Source organism: Bombina bombina, chromosome 8 (assembly GCF_027579735.1).
Source record: "Bombina bombina isolate aBomBom1 chromosome 8, aBomBom1.pri, whole genome shotgun sequence".
Lineage (NCBI taxonomy): Eukaryota > Metazoa > Chordata > Amphibia > Anura > Bombinatoridae > Bombina > Bombina bombina.
The window spans coordinates 269,130,185-269,151,677 of record NC_069506.1 but is presented as its reverse complement, the minus strand read 5'-3'; the positions used below and the strand labels follow the sequence as shown (position 1 = coordinate 269,151,677).

The 21,493-nt window shown below is 39.2% G+C and overlaps 1 protein-coding gene across 1 annotated transcript in view; it reads right to left on the bottom strand.

Annotated features, from left to right (window-relative positions):
• The window catches only part of BCL9L (BCL9 like), a 188,173-nt gene that overhangs the window by 65,558 nt on the left and 101,122 nt on the right, over positions 1-21,493 (bottom strand). Inside the window, exon 4 of the mRNA XM_053691308.1 lies at positions 3,040-3,199. Within this exon, the coding sequence (XP_053547283.1) occupies positions 3,040-3,199 (160 nt within the window). The remainder of the gene's footprint in view (positions 1-3,039; positions 3,200-21,493) is intronic.

Below are 21,493 nucleotides of genomic sequence, written 5' to 3'. Positions count from 1 at the left end.
GCTGTTGCTAGGCCAAATTTAAGAGCAACAAACTGGTAATGCTCGTCTAGAAAAGAGAATCTCAGAAACCGATAGTGGTCTGGATGAATCGGAATATGAAGATACGCATCTATTGAGGACATGTAATGACCTTGCTGAACAAAAGGCAGAATAGTCCTTATAGTCACCATCTTGAAAGTTGGGACTCTTACAAAATGATTCAAAAACTTCAGATCCAGAACTTGTCTAACAGAATTTTCCTTCTTTGGGACAATGAATAATTTTGAATAAAAACCCAGACCCTGTTCCAGAACTGGAACAGGTACAATCACTCCTGAAAGCTCCAGATCTGAAACACACTTCCAACAAATCCTGTGAAAGCTCAGGCTTTTCTGAACACGAGAAAGAAAAAAATCTTCTCACAGGAGGTCTTATTCTGAAACCTATTCGATACCCCTGAGAGACAATATTATGAATCCAATGATTCTGAATGGAACCTGCCCAAACGTCTTGAAATAATTTCTATCTGCCCCCCACCAGCAGAGCTGGATCGAGGGCCGTACCTTCATGCAGTCTTGGGGGCTGGCTTTGATTTCTTGTAAGGCTTGGATTTATTCCAACTCGAGGATGGCTTCCAATTGGAGCCAGAGTCTTTAGGGGAAGGAGTGGTTTTCTGTTCTATTCTGACGAAAGGAACGAAACCGATTAGAAGCGTTAGATTTGCCCTTAGACTTTATCTTGAGGCAAAAAAAACTCCCCCCCCCCCCCCAGTAATAGTGGAAATAATAGAATCCAACTGGGAACCAAACAAATTATTACCCTGGAATGATAGAGATAGTAACCTAGATTTAGATACCCTGTAAGTATTCCATGATTTGAGCCATAAAGCTCTTCTAGCTAAAATAGCCAAAAACATAGATTTAACATTAATCTTGATTATATAAAAAATAGCATCACAGATAAAATAATTAGCATGTTGAAGCAAACTAACAATGCTATGCAAATCGGAGTCATTTTCAACTTTTTAAACCTTGAAGAAGGAACAAAAGAAGTACCAGGCGTAGACCATTCCTTAGCAATCACATCAGAAATAGCATCAGGAACAGGAAAAACCTCAGGTAAGACAAACTTAATAAAACATGATTCCCATAACGAAACTGCTGGACTGCAAAGGGAGATACAAATAAACCTGACTCATGGCAAATTAAGTAAAATACATATATTTAAAACTTTATATTAATACATAAAGCATTAAACCATAACTGAGAGTGTCTTAAACAATGATACATACTTACCGAAAGACACCCATCCACATATAGCAGATAGCCAAACCAGTACTGAAAGCTATCAGCAGAGGTAATGGTATATAAGAGTATATCGTCAATCTGAAAAGGGAGGTAGGAGATGAATCCCTACGACCGATTACAGAGAACCCTTGAAAAGATTTCCCACAAGGAAAACCATAAAATCAAATAGGCGATACTCTCTCTTTACATCCCTCTGACAAACACTGTACACTGAAAGGAATTGGGCTGCAGAATGCTTAGAAGCGCTTATCATAGAAGAAATCATAGAAATGAAGCACAAACTTACTTCACCACCTCAATAGGAGGCAAAGTTTGTAAAACTAAATTGTGGGTGTGGTGAGGGGTGTATTTATAGGCATTTTGAGGTTTGGGAAACTTTGCCCCTCCTAGTAGGATTGTATAGCCCATACGTCACTAGCTCATGGACTCTTGCCAATTACATGAAAGAAAATACCTTCAGTTGTGGGTTTTAAAAAAAAGGTATTTTTTTGCTGCAGCCTCCTTGCTAAACTAAGCGGCTCCAGAGTTGATGTTTCCACCTCTTATCCAATACAGGTGCTAGCCATCAGCACTGTGCCGTGTGGCTAACAATGCTATTGGCTGAGAGGTGGAAATATCACCTCATTAAAAAAAAAAAAAAAAAAGTTATGTCGTGGGCGGCCGGAGTCACTTAGTTTAGCAAGGGTGCTGTAGCAAAGAAAAGGTACTTTAAACATTGCTTTTTTAAAACCCATGACTGAAGGTCACATTTTATTTTGAGTGCTGGGAAATCCAAAGTGTTTAAAAAACGCTAGGATTTACCATCACTTTAAGCAGCAGCTATACATGCAGCAGGTACTTCCCAGAAGAAAGATATTAGATTATGCGTAACTAAGTTACACCAGCTGAATTTTTGAGTTCTGTGCTGTAGCAAACTAAAGTAAATGAGCTCTATATACAATGTCAAGGTTCAGAAAATTAGTTAATGACCTCTACGGATAGAAAGCTGTAGCCATTTAATTACATTTCCAAATGATTCTATACAATAGGTTGAGTTTTATAGGAATTGTAGGGGCAATTTTACCAACCAATCAGAATAGAGGGACTGCACAATTCTGTTATTTCGTCAGCAAAAAATAAATAATTTATAAAGATTTTTCATTTTTTTTTATTTTGAAGACTATAGAAACCAGAGTGCCACAAGACCAGGGCCGGAATGAAAATGTTAAAGAAGTCAAAACCTACCACCCCTCCCCATGTTTGTTATAAGAAATTAGTTTGGCAACACACATAAGAATGTCATGCTAATAACGTATTCACTTGAAAATCCCTCACGAGGAACAGTCTTTTTTTTTTTTGGGGGGGGGGGGGGGTGTTAAATGAGGACCCATGGCTTCTAGTGAAAAAATAAGGAACAATAGGACACTACATGGACAAGGATTAGCGTAAGACGTAATGTTGATTGTAGGCTTCAAGGTGCTAGTTCAGACCCCAGTAACCTATCCAAGAGGATGTTTGCCAAAATTGGAATATACGTCATAGGGAGTTCTATGCTACAACAAACTAGGTCAGCTTTATTACTGGGTTTTAAATGGACATGCCAGCCAAAATTGTAATGCGCACAGGTGGATTTCTGTTTTGAACATACAAGGCAATTAAAGAATTACCTGATTCGGTATCTTGGACTGGGGATGTCCCTTTAAGTGAAATCATGATGCCCAACCATTCAACTTCCTGTCAGTATCAGTGAGGAGTTATGGAGCATCATACTTACTTGTTTGCTAAATATGTAGTGAAGATGTAAACAATTTGCGAAGGGGGTCGGGACTCACCCCCAGGACCATCATTATTCCCCTGTGGGCCAGGGCCTGCGCCATTTGAGGTCTTTGAAGAACTGGAGTCATTAATCCCAGAGGAAACAGCAGATTTAGAGCCTAGGAGGGAAAGAGAGAAGATATAAGAGAATCATGTAAGAAAAGTGGAATAACAGAGAAAATAGAAACAAAAAGTACATGTTAAGGTGATGCAGAAGACTGAAAGGAAAGAATGAAGTAGTAACACACAGTTTAAAAAACGCCATGTTCATCAATATGATTTGGAGAGTTGTTTTTTGGCAGAAATTAAACTATTTCCTTCAGGCTGAGAAAGCAAAAGGCGATTGGGCTTTAAAGCAAAATAATAAAAATAGAATGCATTAATACACATACAATACAAATGCTATAATATACATAAACAGCTCATTTACATGCAGATCATATGATGTGCACTACAGAAAAAGTTCCACTGATCCCAACAGTAATCTTGTGAAATGTCTACTTTATAGTCACTTGACTCGCAGATCAACTTGACAGGTGAAGGAACTTATATGTTAAAGTGAAGCACAAACACTTTTTAAATGTCAATACCGCCAACTACTTACTCAGGTGGAATGGAGCTTATAAAAATATATACGTGAAAACTGTGTGACTGAGATCTTAAAAAGGGATATATGTACTAAAATATATGTAATACTGAATTTATGTATGCATACTATGTGTGTTTATGTTCTCTACTAAGCAAAATTGGCAATATAAACTGCTATAACATTGACTTTTTGATTATTTGTGTATGGAATCATGAAAGATTTTCCATCCCATACATTTGCATGCTGAGAGAGAAGTGGTATTATTGTTGCCTGATAGTAATGCGTTGGAGCTTTTTATAAGCAAAAAGAAGATCAAGGAGACCTAGAAGTGATGGTATGGCCCCTACAGAGCCCTGCCCCGATCTCTACACCATGGAGTTTGTCTGGGATAACATGAAAAAAGACAGAAGAAACCGAAACCGCCTAAATTCACAGAAGAACTGTGGTTAGTTCTCCATGACGTTTGGAACTTCTTACCTGCTAAGTTCCTTAAAAAATAAGAAGAACTGATGCTGTTTTGAAGGCAAAGTGTGGTCACACCAAATATTGATTTGATTTAGATTTTTCTTATGTTTACTCACTTTGCATTTTGTTAATTGATAAAAAACAAAATTATGCTTACCTGATAATTTCATTTCCATCTGTATGGGAAGAGTCCACAGCTGCATTCTTTACTTGTGGGAAACATATACCCAAGCTCTAGAGTACACGGAATGCTAACGGGAGGGAAAAAGAGAGGCGGACCCTAATCTGAGGGCACCACAGCCTGCAAAATCTTTCTCCGAAGGCTGCTTCAGCAGAAGCAAAAACATCAAACTAGTAAAATTTTGGAAAAATTATGTAAGGAGAACCAGATAGCCGCCCTACAAATCTGATCCATAGAGGCCTCATTTTTGAAGGCCCAAGAGGAACCACTGCACTTGTAGAATGAGTCATAATCCTCAGAGGAGGCTTATGTCCTTCCGTTTCTATGCTAAACGGATGACACTCCTCAGACAAAAAGATAAGGAAGTCGAAGAGGCCCTCTGACCCCTATGCTTCCCGGAAAAGAGGAGAAAGAGGTTTGTCTAAATTTCTTCGTGGCCCAAAGATAGAACTTCAAGGCAAAAACCACATCCAGAAATACGTTGTAAACGTTCCTTCGACAAAGAAGGATTAGGACATTAGAAAGGAACCACAATCTCTTGATTGATGTTTTGCGAATTGACACAACCTTAGGAAGAAAACCTAACTTGGTTCATAGAACAGTCTTATCAGCACCAGATAAGGAGGGTCGCATTGCAAGGCAGCAATCTCAGAGACTCTGCGCGCAGAAGCAATAGCTAGTAGAAAAAGAACCATTCAAGACAACAATTTAATGTCTACTTCATGCATCGTCTCCAACGGAGCCCGTTGCAGAACCTTAAGGACAAGATTTAAACTCCAAGGAGGAGCCTTAGATCTAAACACAGGTCTGATCCCAGCAGAGCTTTAACAAATGGCTGCACATCTGGAAGCTCGGCAAACCTCTTGTGCAGTAAAACAGACAGGGGCGAAAACTGTCCCTTCAGGGGACATGCAGAAAAGCCCTTCTCCAGTTCATGCTGGAGAACAGAATAAGTAGGTCCTCCACACCTTATGACAGATGTGACGAGCAACTAGCTTACGAGCTTGAATGAGAGTAAAAATAACTCTCAGAAAACCCTCTCTTGGCTAGGACTAAGCATTCAATCTCCACGCAGTCAGCCTCTGAGAATCTACACATTGATGAACAAAGAGACCTTGGTCAGCAGATCCCTGCGTCAAGGTAACTTCCACGGAGGAGATGATGATATCCCCACTAGATCCGCGAACCATATCCATCGCTGCCAAGACAGAGCAGTCAGTATCGCTGACGCCTGCTTGACTCGAGCCACTACACTAGGAAGTAGTGGTAACGGTCGGAAAGGATAAATTGGATTGAACCTCCAAGGCACCACTAATGCATCTGTTAGCTCTGCCTGAGGATCCCTGTACCTCGACCCCTATCTGGGTAGCTTGGTATTGGGACGTTATAAGATCTTCCTCTTTCAAATCTCTGCCAACACTCGGGATGGAGAGACCATTCTCCTGGATGAAAGGATTGTCTGCTGAGGAAATCCGCTTCCCAGTTATCCACACCCGGAATGTGGATCGCTGACAGCGAACAAATGCGGGTCTCCCCCACACCAGAATCCAAGATATTTCCCTCATAGCTAGGGAGCTTCTGGTTCCCCCCTGATGGCTGATGTAAGACACTGAGGATATATTGTTTGATTGGAATCTGATTAACTGGGACGAAACAAGCAGAGGCCAAGCCTTCAGAGCATTGTATATTGCCCGAAGATTTAAAAAGAGATCAGGAGCTTTACCTCCTGAGACCAGATGCCCAGTGCCTTCCTGGCACCCCCAAACGGCTCCCCATCCTGACAGACTCGCAACCGTAGTCACGATCACCCAGGATGGTCTTGAGACGGACGTCCCTCAGGACAAATGATCCGGACAAAACCACCAAGAGAGCGATTCTCCAGAATTCGTTGTCCAGAGAAATCTGTTGAGATAGATCCGAATGATCGCCGTTCCACTAGTTCAGCATGCGCAGTTGCAACAGTCTGAGGTGAAACCTGGCAAAGGAAATTATGTCCAAGCTGGACACCATGAGACCAATCACTTCCATACACCGAGCCACAGGTGGCCTTAAGGAGATCTGGAGGGCAAGACATGTTGAAGCTAGCTTGCCACGTCTCTGTTCTGTTAGAAATATTCTCATGTCTATGGAGACTATTATAGTACCAGAGAATTCTACCCTGGTACTTTAACAAGAGAACTCTCTCTAGATTATCTGTCATCCATAGGATCGAAGAAGACAGGAGATATTCTGATTGGTCCACTCTTCGAAAAATTTCTTTAGCTAGACCAAACAGAAGAGCAATAAACTGGAAGTACTGGTCCAGGAATTTATCGTGGTCCCGAACTACTATTATTTATATCATTATTATAAAAAGGACCCAATAAGTGGTCTCTTCTGATGATTCGCAGGACAATAATAATGTACGCTTTATTTTGTTTTCCAGGCTCTCATTGTAATTGTGTTGTAAGTTTTTTTATTCTTTCATGCCTGTGTGACTTTTTTTGTTCGTTTTTTTATTGATGACATAAGGAAAAAACAACTATGAAATATTTAAAAAAAAACAACAAAAAAAACACAACAACATTGTGTTTAAGGTTTTATAGATTTCATTATATGGATCCAAAAGATTTAAAATTTACAGGGATCAGAAAAATTAAATTGAACTGATAGGAGAATAATGTAAAAACATAGTCTAACAAAATTAGAAATGAGGTAGATACTTGGATTGAATATGAGGTGGCTACACAAATTAAACATGAGGTGGACACCTGTACATAGCTGGTCTGACACATTTTGGTGTGATAATATGTCAATAATGTAAACTATATATTGAACCAATTTATGTGTAAATGAAAGTTTGAAACATTTTATGACGTATGTATGAAAGATTTTTTTTAAAATAAATATTTAATAGTAATATCAGTAAATCTGAATGGTATTGTGATATATATTTTAAATGAATTGATTTTGCCAATATAGAAATAATGTATTTTATGGGTATGTATAGTTTAGAGAATTTTTGTATTTAATTATCAATAGTTTTTAAAATAATATATTAGAATGTTCTACTTTTTTCCTTGACCTTAAATACAGAATATCCATAATGGATTTGATTTTGAAACAATTAATGCACTTACATATTAAGATTTTACAACAGTAATAAGTAATCATTATCATCTGCACAATGTATTTGTTGCGGATGATGACTGCATGTGGTCATCCTGGCGGAGGGGCTTTCAGAACTCATCACCGTCTCCTTCTGCAGCAACTGTCAGTTACACTGTGACCAACTAGCCTGGCATCACCAGGGTAATACAGGTTGCTGATGACATCACTATGCATGGGCGAGGTGACATGACAAGGCCTTGGAAACCCAAAAGTGCCAGGCTGTTGTATAGAGCTTAAGGGTGCTGGACTCAAACCCCTTGAAACCCCAAGATTCACAGTTACAATTTTATAAATAAAAAAATAAAAAATTAAGAAAACACACACATACACATTTTGTAGAACGGGGGGGCCTATGCGCATACAACAGCCCAAGTGGAACTTTTCTACACTTTCTGCGATAAGATTTTTTTTTTAGTGAAAAATGTTCTGCAGTTCATTTTGAAATGAAATTCAATTTATATTAGGCAGTTGCACTAAGTCACCATCCATGAGAGCCAGTCCTGCTGCACAGTTGACTGTTCTCTTCAAACAGTGCTTCTCTCTGGTTGTACTGTTATGGAAAATGTACACAGTGCAGCCAGAGCACAGCGCTGTTTGAAGAGAACAGCCTGATGCAGAGCAGCGATCCAAAGCGAAAGAGCTTAACAGTTCCTGCATGTGTCCCGCTCTCTGTGGACATGCTGCATTTTCTGTGATGTCATCTCAGATCACAGCATGTTCTGCTTTGGGGGAAACCGCTCATCATAAAGGCCTAGAGATCCCCAAGATTCATTGTTTTAAAGTCCAGGAGCCCTTCTTTAAAATAAAGCTCCTATATAAAAGCTATGTGATCACTGATGTAATTGTAATCACCTGGTGTGAATAAATGTGCATTTATTTGAGTAAAGGCTCATGGGAGCCTCTATAAGCAGATTAAATTTATTAAAATGTCATATGTGTGGGTTTCTATTATAGAATAACTGGAGATGAGATAAAATGGAGCATATTTGAAAATGCAGCAAGGTGGTAGAGAAATAGATGTTTCCGCTGACAAACAGGGGCTATACAAGAATAACTGGAGGCAAGCTAGAGAACATATGAAATAGCTGCCCGTAGGTGAAAAAACAGACATTGGGAGCCGTGTTAAAAGGCTGAGCTTTTTGTGTACACATAAGTCTTCATAGGGGAAGTGTATCTGCATCCATTCTTCGTAATATAGAGTACTATTGTGCAGATATTTTGAACCCATATATCTAACCTAAAGTGACTTTGCAACATTGCTTTTATATTTGTATTTTAATAAAGTTTTATTAAGACTACATATTACGAGAGCCGGATTCAGAGCACCAGGTGCTTGTAGGCGTCAAAATCTGAAGCACCCCTGCTCACCCTACGGAGATGCCAGATGCTCTGCATGTCTAATACTCAGGGATACCTTAACAAAGATGGTCGCCGTGCATGCACAGTGCTGTTATTTAACTGCCATATTAGTTAAGGTCGCAGGCTGACCGGTATTTATAATAGGCAGAGACAGTCGCCTCTCTATGAAGGGCGACTATAGGCACATGGCTACTCTTCCTTTTTATAAATCCAACCCTGCATATAACAAACACAAGTGGAATTATTATAGCCTGACAATGGATATCAGGTATGATTTAGAGCTTTAGTACAAATTCTGTTCCACGTGAGTAACAGTTTCTTCATCTCCTGAGGTACATACAAGTGGTATTACTGTTGCCCAACAGTGGATATGGGGGGATGCCTGTATTTTTAGAGTGTTAGCATAAGCTCCATTCCACTTGAGTAAGCAACTGGCATTATTAAGTGTTTGTACTGTACTTTGAGGTGATCTGCGAGTCAAATGACTATAAAGTGGATGTTTAACAAGATTAACACTTGAATCAATGACACATTTCCTGTACTGCACATATCCTAGCTGTATGCACCGGAGTGCTGGCTATCCTGTGTAGCGCTTAAGAGATATATATATATATATAAGTAGAATGTGCCCACTCAGTGTTAATGAGTAGAGACAAGCGTTACTCCTATGAATGCGCTAGTCAGTAGTCTGAAGATCTAATAAGACAGCTATTAGGTACAAATATTTGACAATAGACAAAGTCTATGAAATATAGGATAATATGGAACAAAGGGTAAACAGCGCTTATAGATATTCCTAAATACAGTATATAGTTGAGTCTCAGGAGTGAAGGTACATCCTACAAAGCTTTTGCAAAAGCTCTGGTGAAAACATAATTTATGTAAGAACTTACCTGATAAATTCATTTCTTTCATATTAGCAAGAGTCCATGAGCTAGTGACGTATGGGATATACATTCCTACCAGGAGGGGCAAAGTTTCCCAAACCTTAAAATGCCTATAAATACACCCCTCACCACACCCACAATTCAGTTTAACGAATAGCCAAGAAGTGGGGTGATAAGAAAAGAGCGAAAGCATAAAAAAAATAAGGAATTGGAATAATTGTGCTTTATACAAAAAAATCATAACCACCACAAAAAAGGGTGGGCCTCATGGACTCTTGCTAATATGAAAGAAATGAATTTATCAGGTAAGTTCTTACATAAATTATGTTTTCTTTCATGTAATTAGCAAGAGTCCATGAGCTAGTGACGTATGGGATATAAATACCCAAGATGTGGAACTTCCACGCAAGAGTCACTAGAGAGGGAGGGATAAAATAAAGACAGCCAATTCCGCTGAAAAATTAATCCACTACCCAAATCAAAAGTTTCAATTTTAATAATGAAAAAAACTGAAATTATAAGCAGAAGAATCAAACTGAAACAGCTGCCTGAAGTACTATTCTACCAAAAACTGCTTCTAAAGAAGAGAAAACATCAAAATGGTAGAATTTAGTAAAAGTATGCAAAGAAGACCAAGTCATTGCTTTGCAAATTGATCAACAGAAGCTTCATTCTTAAAAAGCCCAGGAAGTAGAAACTGACCTATTAGAATGAGCCGTAATCCTCTGAGACGGGGAATAATCCGACTCCAAATAAGCATGATGAATCAAAAGCTTAACCAAGATGCCAAAGAAATGGCAGAAGCCTTCTGACCTTCCTAAAATCAGAAAAGATAACAAATAGACTAGAAGTCTGTCTGAAATCTGAGTAGCTTCAACATAATATTTCAAAAATTCTTACCACATCCTAAAGAATGTAAGAATCTTACCAAAGAATTCTTAGGATTAGGACACAAGGAAAAGACAATAATTCCTCCACTAATGTTGTTAGAATTCACAACTTAGGTGAAAATTGAAATGAGGACAGCAAAAAAAACACCTTATCCTGATGAAAAATCAGAACAAGGAGATTCACAAGAAAGAACAGATAATTCAAAAACTGTTCTAACTGAAGAGATGTCCAAAAAGAACAATACTTTCCATGAAAGTAAAGAATGTCCAGAGCAAGCATATGCTCAAAATAGAAGAGCCTGAAAAACCTTCAGAACCCAATTAAGACTCCAAGGAGGAGAAATTGGCTTAATGACAGGTTTGATACGAATCAAAACCTGAAAAAAATGATGAATATCAGGAAGTAACACTGCCTTATCCTGATGAAAAATCAGAAAAGGATATTCACAAAAAAGAGCAGATAACTCAAAAACTCTTCGAGTAGAAGAAATAACCAAAAGGAACAATACTTTTCCAAGAAAGTAATTTAACGTTCAGAAAATGCATAGTTTCAAACGGTGGAGCCTGTAAAGCACTCAGCACCAAATTGAGACTCCAAAGAGGAGAGATTGAATTAATGACAGGCTTGATATGAACCAAAGCCAAAATTTCCAATTAAAAACATGTTACTTGGGAAAGAATTCAGGAATTCGTTCTTTAATAAGAACAACCAAACTAGTATAAGCTTAAAGTTTTAGTCTTAGAACTCAATCTTGAAGCCCAGAGTAACAGTTAAGAATTGAATCCAGTTATAAAACAAATAATTGATTATCTTAGAACAAAAGAAATATGGATTTTTAAAAATCACAAAATTCTTCTAGCTAAAATAGCTAAAGACATAGATTAACCCTCATTTGCGAAAATATTCAATAAAATGAAGACACAAATGAAATTATTAGCATGATAGACCAGTTAAAGGAACAGTCAATACAGTGGACTTGCATAATCAAAAAATGCAAAACAACAAGACAAATGCAACAGCACCTAGTCTAGTAAATGTTGTCCCTTAACAATGCTAAAATAAAACATAATTTATGTAAGAACTTACCTGATAAATTCATTTCTTTCATATTAGCAAGAGTCCATGAGCTAGTGACGTATGGGATATACATTCCTACCAGGAGGGGCAAAGTTTCCCAAACCTCAAAATGCCTATAAATACACCCCTCACCACACCCACAAATCAGTTTAACGCATAGCCAAGAAGTGGGGTGATAAGACAAAAGTGTGAAAGCATAAAAAATAAGGAATTGGAATAATTGTGCTTTAAACAAAAAAATCATAACCACCACAAAAAAAGGGTGGGCCTCATGGACTCTTGCTAATATGAAAGAAATGAATTTATCAGGTAAGTTCTTACATAAATTATGTTTTCTTTCATGTAATTAGCAAGAGTCCATGAGCTAGTGACGTATGGGATAATGAATACCCAAGATGTGGATCTTCCACGCAAGAGTCACTAGAGAGGGAGGGATAAAATAAAGACAGCCAATTCCGCTGAAAATAATCCACACCCAAAATAAAGTTTAAATCTTATAATGAAAAAAACTGAAAATATAAGCAGAAGAATCAAACTGAAACAGCTGTCTGAAGTACTTTTCTACCAAAAACTGCTTCAGAAGAAGAAAACACATCAAAATGGTAGAATTTAGTAAAAGTATGCTAAGAAGACCAAGTTGCTGCTTTGCAAATCTGATCAACCGAAGCTTCATTCCTAAACGCCCAGGAAGTAGAAACTGACCTAGAAGAATGAGCTGTAATCCTTTGAGGCGGAGTTTTACCCGACTCGACATAAGCATGATGAATCAAAGACTTTAACCAAGACGCCAAAGAAATGGCAGAGGCCTTCTGACCTTTCCTAGAACCGGAAAAGATAACAAATAGACTAGAAGTCTTTCGGAAATTTTTAGTAGCTTCAAAATAATATTTCAAAGCTCTAACTACATCCAAAGAATGCAACGATCTTTCCTTAGAATTCTTAGGATTAGGACACAATGAAGGAACCACAATTTCTCTACTAATGTTGTTAGAATTCACAACCTTAGGTAAAAATTTAAAAGAAGTTTGCAACACCGCCTTATCCTGATGAAAAATCAGAAAAGGAGACTCACAAGAAAGAGCAGATAATTCAGAAAACTCTTCTAGCAGAAGAGATGGCCAAAAGAAACAAAACTTTCCAAGAAAGTAATTTAATGTCCAGCGAATGCATAGGTTCAAACGGAGGAGCTTGAAGAGCCCCCAGAACCAAATTCAAACTCCAAGGAGGAGAAATTGACTTAATAACAGGTTTTATACGAACCAAAGCTTGTACAAAACAATGAATATCAGGAAGATTAGCAATCTTTCTGTGAAAAAGAACAGAAAGAGCAGAGATTTGTCCTTTCAAGGAACTTGCAGACAAACCTTTATCCAAACCATCCTGAAGAAATATATAGTATTAATCAGAGAGTCAGAGAAACCTCTATGACTGAGAATCAAGCGTTCAATCTCCATACCTTCAAATTTAAGGATTTGAGATCCCGATGGAAAAAAGGACCTTGTGATAGAAGGTCTGGTCTTAACGGAAGAATCCACGGTTGGCAAGTGGCCATCCGGACAAGATCCGCATACCAAAACCTGTGAGGCCATGCTGGAGCCACCAGCAGAACAAACGAGCACTCCTTTAGAATCTTGGAAATTACTCTTGGAAGAAGAACTAGAGGCGGAAAGATATAAGCAGGATGATACTTCCAAGAAAGTGACAATGCATCCACCGCCTCCGCCTGAGGATCCCTGGATCTGGACAGATACCTGGGAAGCTTCTTGTTTAGATGAGAAGCCATCAGATCTATTTCTGGAAGTCCCCACATTTGAACAATCTGAAGAAATACCTCTGGGTGAAGATACCATTCGCCCGGATGTAACGTTTGGCGACTGAGATAATCTGCTTCCCAATTGTCTATACCTGGGATATGAACCGCAGAAATTAGACAGGAGCTGGATTCCGCCCATACCAGAATTCGAGATACTTCTTTCATAGCCAGAGGACTGTGAGTCCCTCCTTGATGATTGACATATGCCACAATTGTGACATTGTCCGTCTGAAAACAAATGAACGACTCTCTCTTTAGAAGAGGCCATGACTGAAGAGCTCTGAAAATTGCACGGAGTTCCAAAATATTGATTGGTAATCTCACCTCCTGAGATTCCCAAACCCCTTGTGCTGTCAGAGACACCCAAACAGCTCCCCAACCTGTCAGACTTGCATTTGTTGAAATCACAGTCCAGGTTGGAAGAACAAAAGAAGCCCCCTGAACTAAACGATGGTGGTCTGTCCACCACGTCAGAGAGTGTCGTACAATCGGTTTTAAAGATATTAATTGAGATATCTTTGTATAATCCCTGCACCACTGGTTCAGCATACAGAGCTGAAGAGGTCGCATGTGAAAACGAGCAAAGGGGACCGTGTCCAATGCAGCAGTCATAAGACCTAGAATTTCCATGCATAAGGCTACCGAAGGGAAAGATTGAGACTGAAGGTTTCGCCAAGCTGAAACCAATTTCAGACGTCTCTTGTCCGTCAGAGACAGAGTCAAGGACACTGAATCTATCTGGAAACCTAAAAAGGTTACCCTTGTCTGAGGAATCAACAAACTTTTTGGTAAATTGATCCTCCAACCATGTTCTTGAAGAAACAACACTCATAAAAGACTGGAAAGGTTCTTTCTAGTGAAAATGAGCAAAGGGAATTGAATCCAATGCTGTGGCCATAAGACCTAAAACTTCTATGCATATATAGCAACTGAAGGAAATAATAGAGACTAAAGGTACCGACAGACGAAACCCAATAGAATTATCCCTTGAGGAATCAAGAGCTTTCGAAAAAAAAAGAAGAGCAAGTGAATCATATGAGATTCCGAATCCTCAGAAAATAATCTGAATGAAAAGAGAAAAATGAAAATATGCATTTATTGTATCTAATGAAAACAAATAATGCTATCAATGACCATAAAAAGGCAAAATAATTTGAATAAAACTCCAAACCCGGTTCCTAAAAAAGGAACTGGAAGAAATACCCCAGAAGATTCCAGGTCTGAGCAGCGCTTGAACCCCATGGGTGCCCAGCCATGCTTCAACAGTACCCAAAATATATAGCACAGAAACACACATAAAGAAAGTGTTAGCCTTACTGGAATAAAATCAAAGAAATTTGGACAAAATAGAACCAAATAAATTTCAAAGAAGTCTTAACCTGCCCCTTACCAGCCAAGCTGGAATACGGCACGTACATCGCAATATTAGGGAGCTGATTTCGAACCCCAATTATAAACATGTTACTTGGGAAAGAACTCAGGAATTCGTTCCTTAATAAGAACAACCAAACTAGTATAAGCTTAAAGTTTTAGTCTTAGAACTCAATCTTGAAGCCCATAGTAACAGTTAAGAATTGAATCCAATTATAAAACAAATCATTGATTTATCTTAGAACAAAAGAAATATGGATTTTTTTTTAAAATCTCAAAATTCTTCTAGCTAAAATAGCTAAAGACATAGATTAACCCTCATTTGCAAAAATATTCAATAAAATGAAGACACAAATGAAATTATTAGCATGATAGTCCAGTTTAAAGGACCAGTCAAAACAGTGGACTTGCATAATCAATAAATGCAAAACAACAAGACAAATGCAACAGCACCTAGTCTAGTAAATGTTGTCCCTTAACAATGCTAAAATAAATCATAATCTGATACTTGATCTTAAACAGAAAAAATGAAGCAATTGCAATATCCAAATAAATCAAAGGACCAAGAAAAGTACCTGAAACTAAATAATTTTCCATAAATAAGATACAACTATCTAAAGGAAAATAAATACTATTTTGCTATAGAAACAATAGCAAGATTAGTAGAAGTAGAGATAGCCCCAATAAATTGGAGAACCCTCCAAATTGAATTTAACTGCTGGCAAAGAATATAGTTTAAAACCTTTGAAGAAGGAATAAAAGAAAATTCTCAGCCTATTCCATTCCCTAGAATGGGGAATTGGAAAGAAAACCTCTGAAAACACAGAAGAAATAAATAGGTAGAAATAGTGTCAGCTAGTCTTAAAGAACTAGTTACCTTAATATCCAAAATAATCAACACCTTTTCAACAAAGAACAAATGTACTTTAATAATAGAAAAATAATAAAAAAGTAGATTTGTTAGTGTCAACATCTGATGAAGAAAATTTCTGAAAGAAAAAAAACATCATCAGAGAAGGATAAATCAGTATGTTGGTCATTTGAAACTTCAATAATTAAAAAAGAAGTGAAAAAGACCTAAGAATTTTATTAGAAGGCACGAAGTCAGACAAAACCTTTAAAATAGAATCAGAAAAATATTTCTTATAAATCTTCTAAATATTTCTTGTACATAAGATGAGATGTAAGAATGGAAATATATAAAGCATAAATACTAATGGATTCTGCATGTAAAAGTATATCATAATAACTTATTACAAACCATAGCTAAAGATAAACATTTATAACATTTAAAATAAATGAACTTAGCTTTGGTAGAACTGAAACTCAGTTAAGCGTTTTTCCAGAAGTGGCTTCTGATTCAGGGTCAATCCGAGACATCTTGCAATATGTAATAGAAAAAACAACATATAAAGCAAAAATGATCAAATTCCTTAAATGACAGTTTCAGGAATGGGAAAAAAATGCCAATGAACAAGCTTCTAGCAACCAGAAGCAATAAATAATGAGACTTAAATATTGTGGAGACAACAATGACGCTCAAATTTTTTAGCGCCAAAAAAGCCGCCCACATTATTTGGCGCCTAAATGCTTTTGGCGCCAAAAATGGCGCCACATCCGGTAACGCCGACATTTTTTGGCGCAAAAAACGTCAAAAAAATGACGCAACTTCCAGCGACACGTATGACGCCGGAAATTACAAGAAAATTTTTGCGCCAAGAAAGTCCACGCCAAGAATGATGCAATAAAATGAAGCATTTTCAGCCCCCGCGAGCCTAACAGCCCACAGGAAAAAAGTCAAATTTTAAGGTAAGAAAAAATTGATTTATTCATATGCATTATCCCAAATATGAAACTGACTGTCTGAAATAAGGAACGTTGAACATCCTGAATCAAGGCAAATAAATGTTTAAACACATATATTTAGAACTTTATATAAAAGTGCCCAACCATAGCTTAGAGTGTCACAGAAAATAAGACTCACTTACCCCAGGACACTCATCTACATGTAGTAGAAAGCCAAACCAGTACTGAAACGAGAATCAGCAGAGGTAATGGTATATATAAGAGTATATCGTCGATCTGAAAAGGGAGGTAAGAGATGAATCTCTACGACCGATAATAAGAATAATAATAATAAGAACAAATGTACTTTAATAAAAAAATAATAAAAAAGTAGATTTGTTAGTGTCAATAATCAGTATGTTGTTGGTCATTTGAAACTTCAATAATTAAAAAAGAAGTGAAAACAGAATTTATGTTTACCTGATAAATTACTTTCTCCAACGGTGTGTCCGGTCCACGGCGTCATCCTTACTTGTGGGATATTCTCTTCCCCAACAGGAAATGGCAAAGAGCCCAGCAAAGCTGGTCACATGATCCCTCCTAGGCTCCGCCTTCCCCAGTCATTCGACCGACGTAAAGGAGGAATATTTGCATAGGAGAAACCATATGATACCGTGGTGACTGTAGTTAGAGAAAATAAATCATCAGACCTGATTAAAAAAACCAGGGCGGGCCGTGGACCGGACACACCGTTGGAGAAAGTAATTTATCAGGTAAACATAAATTCTGTTTTCTCCACCATAGGTGTGTCCGGTCCACGGCGTCATCCTTACTTGTGGGAACCAATACCAAAGCTTTAGGACACGGATGATGGGAGGGAGCAAATCAGGTCACCTAGATGGAAGGCACCACGGCTTGCAAAACCTTTCTCCCAAAAATAGCCTCAGAAGAAGCAAAAGTATCAAATTTGTAAAATTTTGTAAAAGTGTGCAGTGAAGACCAAGTCGCTGCCCTACATATCTGATCAACAGAAGCCTCGTTCTTGAAGGCCCATGTGGAAGCCACGGCCCTAGTGGAATGAGCTGTGATTCTTTCAGGACGCTGCCGTCCGGCAGTCTCATAAGCCAATCTGATGATGCTTTTAAGCCAAAAAGAGAGAGAGGTAGAAGTTGCTTTTTGACCTCTCCTTTTACCAGAATAAACAACAAACAAGGAAGATGTTTGTCTGAAATCCTTTGTAGCCTCTAAATAGAATTTTAGAGCCCGAACTACATCCAAATTGTGCAACAAACGTTCCTTCTTTGAAACTGGATTCGGACACAAAGAAGGCACGACTATCTCCTGGTTAATATTTTTGTTAGAAACAACTTTCGGAAGAAAACCAGGTTTAGTACGCAAAACCACCTTATCTGCATGGAACACCAGATAAGGAGGAGAACACTGCAGAGCAGATAACTCTGAAACTCTTCTAGCAGAAGAAATTGCAACCAAAAACAAAACTTTCCAAGATAGTAACTTAATATCAACGGAATGTAGGGGTTCAAACGGAACCCCCTGAAGAACTGAAAGAACTAAATTAAGACTCCAAGGAGGAGTCAAAGGTTTGTAAACAGGCTTGATTCTAACCAGAGCCTGAACAAAAGCTTGAACATCTGGCACAGCCGCCAGCTTTTAGTGAAGTAAAACAGATAAAGCAGAAATCTGTCCCTTCAAAGAACTTGCAGATAATCCTTTCTCCAAACCTTCTTGAAGAAAGGATAGAATCTTAGGAATTTTTATCTTGTTCCATGGGAATCCTTTAGATTCACACCAACAGATATATTTTTTCCATATTTTATGGTAGATTTTTCTAGTTACAGGCTTTCTGGCCTGAACAAGAGTATCAATGACAGAATCTGAGAACCCTCGCTTTGATAAAATCAAGCGTTCAATCTCCAAGCAGTCAGTTGGAGTGAGGCCAGATTCGGATGTTCGAACGGACCTTGAACAAGAAGGTCCTGTCTCAAAGGTAGCTTCCATGGTGGAGCCGATGACATATTCACCAGATCTGCATACCAAGTCCTGCGTGGCCACGCAGGAGCTATCAAGATCACCGATACCCTCTCCTGTTTGATCCTGGCTACCAGCCTGGGAATGAGAGGAAACGGTGGGAACACATAAGCTAGGTTGAAGCTCCAAGGTGCTACTAGTGCATCCACTAGAGTCGCCTTGGGATCCCTGGATCTGGACCCGTAGCAAGGAACCTTGAAGTTCTGACGAGACGCCATCAGATCCATGTCTGGAATGCCCCACAATTGAATTATTTGGGCAAAGATTTCCGGATGGAGTTCCCACTCCCCCGGATGAAATGTCTGACGACTCAGAAAATCCGCTTCCCAATTTTCCACTCCTGGGATGTGGATTGCAGACAAGTGGCAGGAGTGAGTCTCCGCCCATTTAATTATTTTGGTCACTTCTTCCATCGCCAGGGAACTCCTTGTTCCCCTCTGATGGTTGATATGCGCAACAGTCGTCATGTTGTCTGATTGAAACCGTATGAATTTGGCCTTTGCTAGCTGAGGCCAAGCCTTGAGAGCATTGAATATCGCTCTCAGTTCCAGAATATTTATCGGGAGAAGAGATTCTTCCCGAGACCAAAGACCCTGAGCTTTCAGGGGTTCCCAGACCGCGCCCCAGCCCACCAGACTGGCGTCGGTCGTGACAATGACCCACTCTGGTCTGCGGAAGCTCATCCCTTGTGACAGGTTGTCCAGGGTCAGCCACCAACGGAGTGAATCTCTGGTCCTCTGATCTACTTGTATCGTCGGAGACAAGTCTGTATAATCCCCATTCCACTGACTGAGCATGCACAGTTGTAATGGTCTTAGATGAATTTGCGCAAAAGGAACTATGTCCATTGCCGCGACCATCAAACCTATTACTTCCATGCACTGCGCTATGGAAGGAAGAAGAACAGAATGAAGTACTTGACAAGAGCTTAGAAGTTTTGATTTTCTGGCCTCTGTCAGAAAAATCCTCATTTCTAAGGAGTCTATTATTGTTCCCAAGAAGGGAACTCTTGTTGACGGAGATAGAGAACTTTTTTCTACGTTCACTTTCCACCCGTGAGATCTGAGAAAGGCCAGGACAATGTCCGTATGAGCCTTTGCTTGTGGTAGAGACGACGCTTGAATCAGTATGTTGTCCAAGTAAGGTACTACTGCAATGCCCTTTGGTCTTAGCACCGCTAGAAGGGACCCTAGTACCTTTGTGAAAATTCTTGGAGCAGTGGCTAATCCGAATGGAAGTGCCACAAACTGGTAATGCTTGTCCAGAAAGGCGAACCTTAGGAACCGATGATGTTCCTTGTGGATAGGAATATGTAGATACGCATCCTTTAAATCCACCGTGGTCATGAATTGACCTTCCTGGATGGTAGGAAGAATTGTCCGAATGGTTTCCATTTTGAACGATGGAACCTTGAGAAATTTGTTTAGGATCTTGAGATCTAAGATTGGTCTGAATGTTCCCTCTTTTTTGGGAACTATGAACAGATTGGAGTAGAATCCCATCCCTTGTTCTCCTAATGGAACAGGATGAATCACTCCCATTTTTAATAGGTCTTCTACACAATGTAAGAATGCCTGTCTTTTTATGTGGTCTGAAGACAATTGAGACCTGTGGAACCTCCCCCTTGGGGGTAGCTCCTTGAATTCCAGCAGATAACCTTGGGAGACTATTTCTAGCGCCCAAGGATCCAGAACATCTCTTGCCCAAGCCTGAGCGAAGAGAGAAAGTCTGCCCCCCACCAGATCCGGTCCCGGATCGGGGGCCAACATCTCATGCTGTCTTGGTAGCAGTGGCAGGTTTCTTGGCCTGCTTACCTTTGTTCCAGCCTTGCATTGGCCTCCAGGCTGGCTTGGTTTGAGAAGTATTACCCTCTTGCTTAGAGGATGTAGAACTTGGGGCTGGTCCGTTTCTGCGAAAGGGACGAAAATTTGGTTTATTTTTAGCCTTAAAAGACCTATCCTGAGGAAGGGCGTGGCCCTTACCCCCAGTGATATCTGAAATAATCTCTTTCAAGTCAGGGCCAAACAGCGTTTTCCCCTTGAAAGGTATGTTAAGCAATTTGTTCTTGGAAGACGCATCCGCTGACCAAGATTTTAGCCAAAGCGCTCTGCGCGCCACAATAGCAAACCCCGAATTTTTCGCCGCTAATCTAGCCAATTGCAAAGTGGCGTCTAAAGTAAAAGAGTTAGCCAATTTAAGAGCATGAATTCTGTCCATAATCTCCTCATAAGAAGAATCTTTATTGAGCGACTTTTCTAGTTCATCGAACCAGAAACACGCTGCTGTAGTGACAGGAACAATGCATGAAATTGGTTGTAGAAGGTAACCTTGCTGAACAAACATCTTTTTAAGCAAACCCTCTAATTTTTTATCCATAGGATCTTTGAAAGCACAACTATCTTCTATAGGGATAGTAGTGCGTTTGTTTAGAGTAGAAACCGCCCCCTCGACCTTGGGGACTGTCTGCCATAAGTCCTTTCTGGGGTCGACCATAGGAAACAATTTCTTAAATATAGGGGGAGGGACAAAAGGTATGCCGGGCCTTTCCCATTCTTTGTTTACAATGTCCGCCACCCGCTTGGGTATAGGAAAAGCTTCGGGGGGCCCCGGGACCTCTAGGAACTTGTCCATCTTACATAATTTCTCTGGAATGACCAAATTGTCACAATCATCCAGAGTAGATAACACCTCCTTAAGCAGAGCGCGGAGATGTTCCAATTTAAATTTGAATGTAATCACATCAGGTTCCGCTTGTTGAGAAATTTTCCCTGAATCTGAAATTTCTCCCTCAGACAA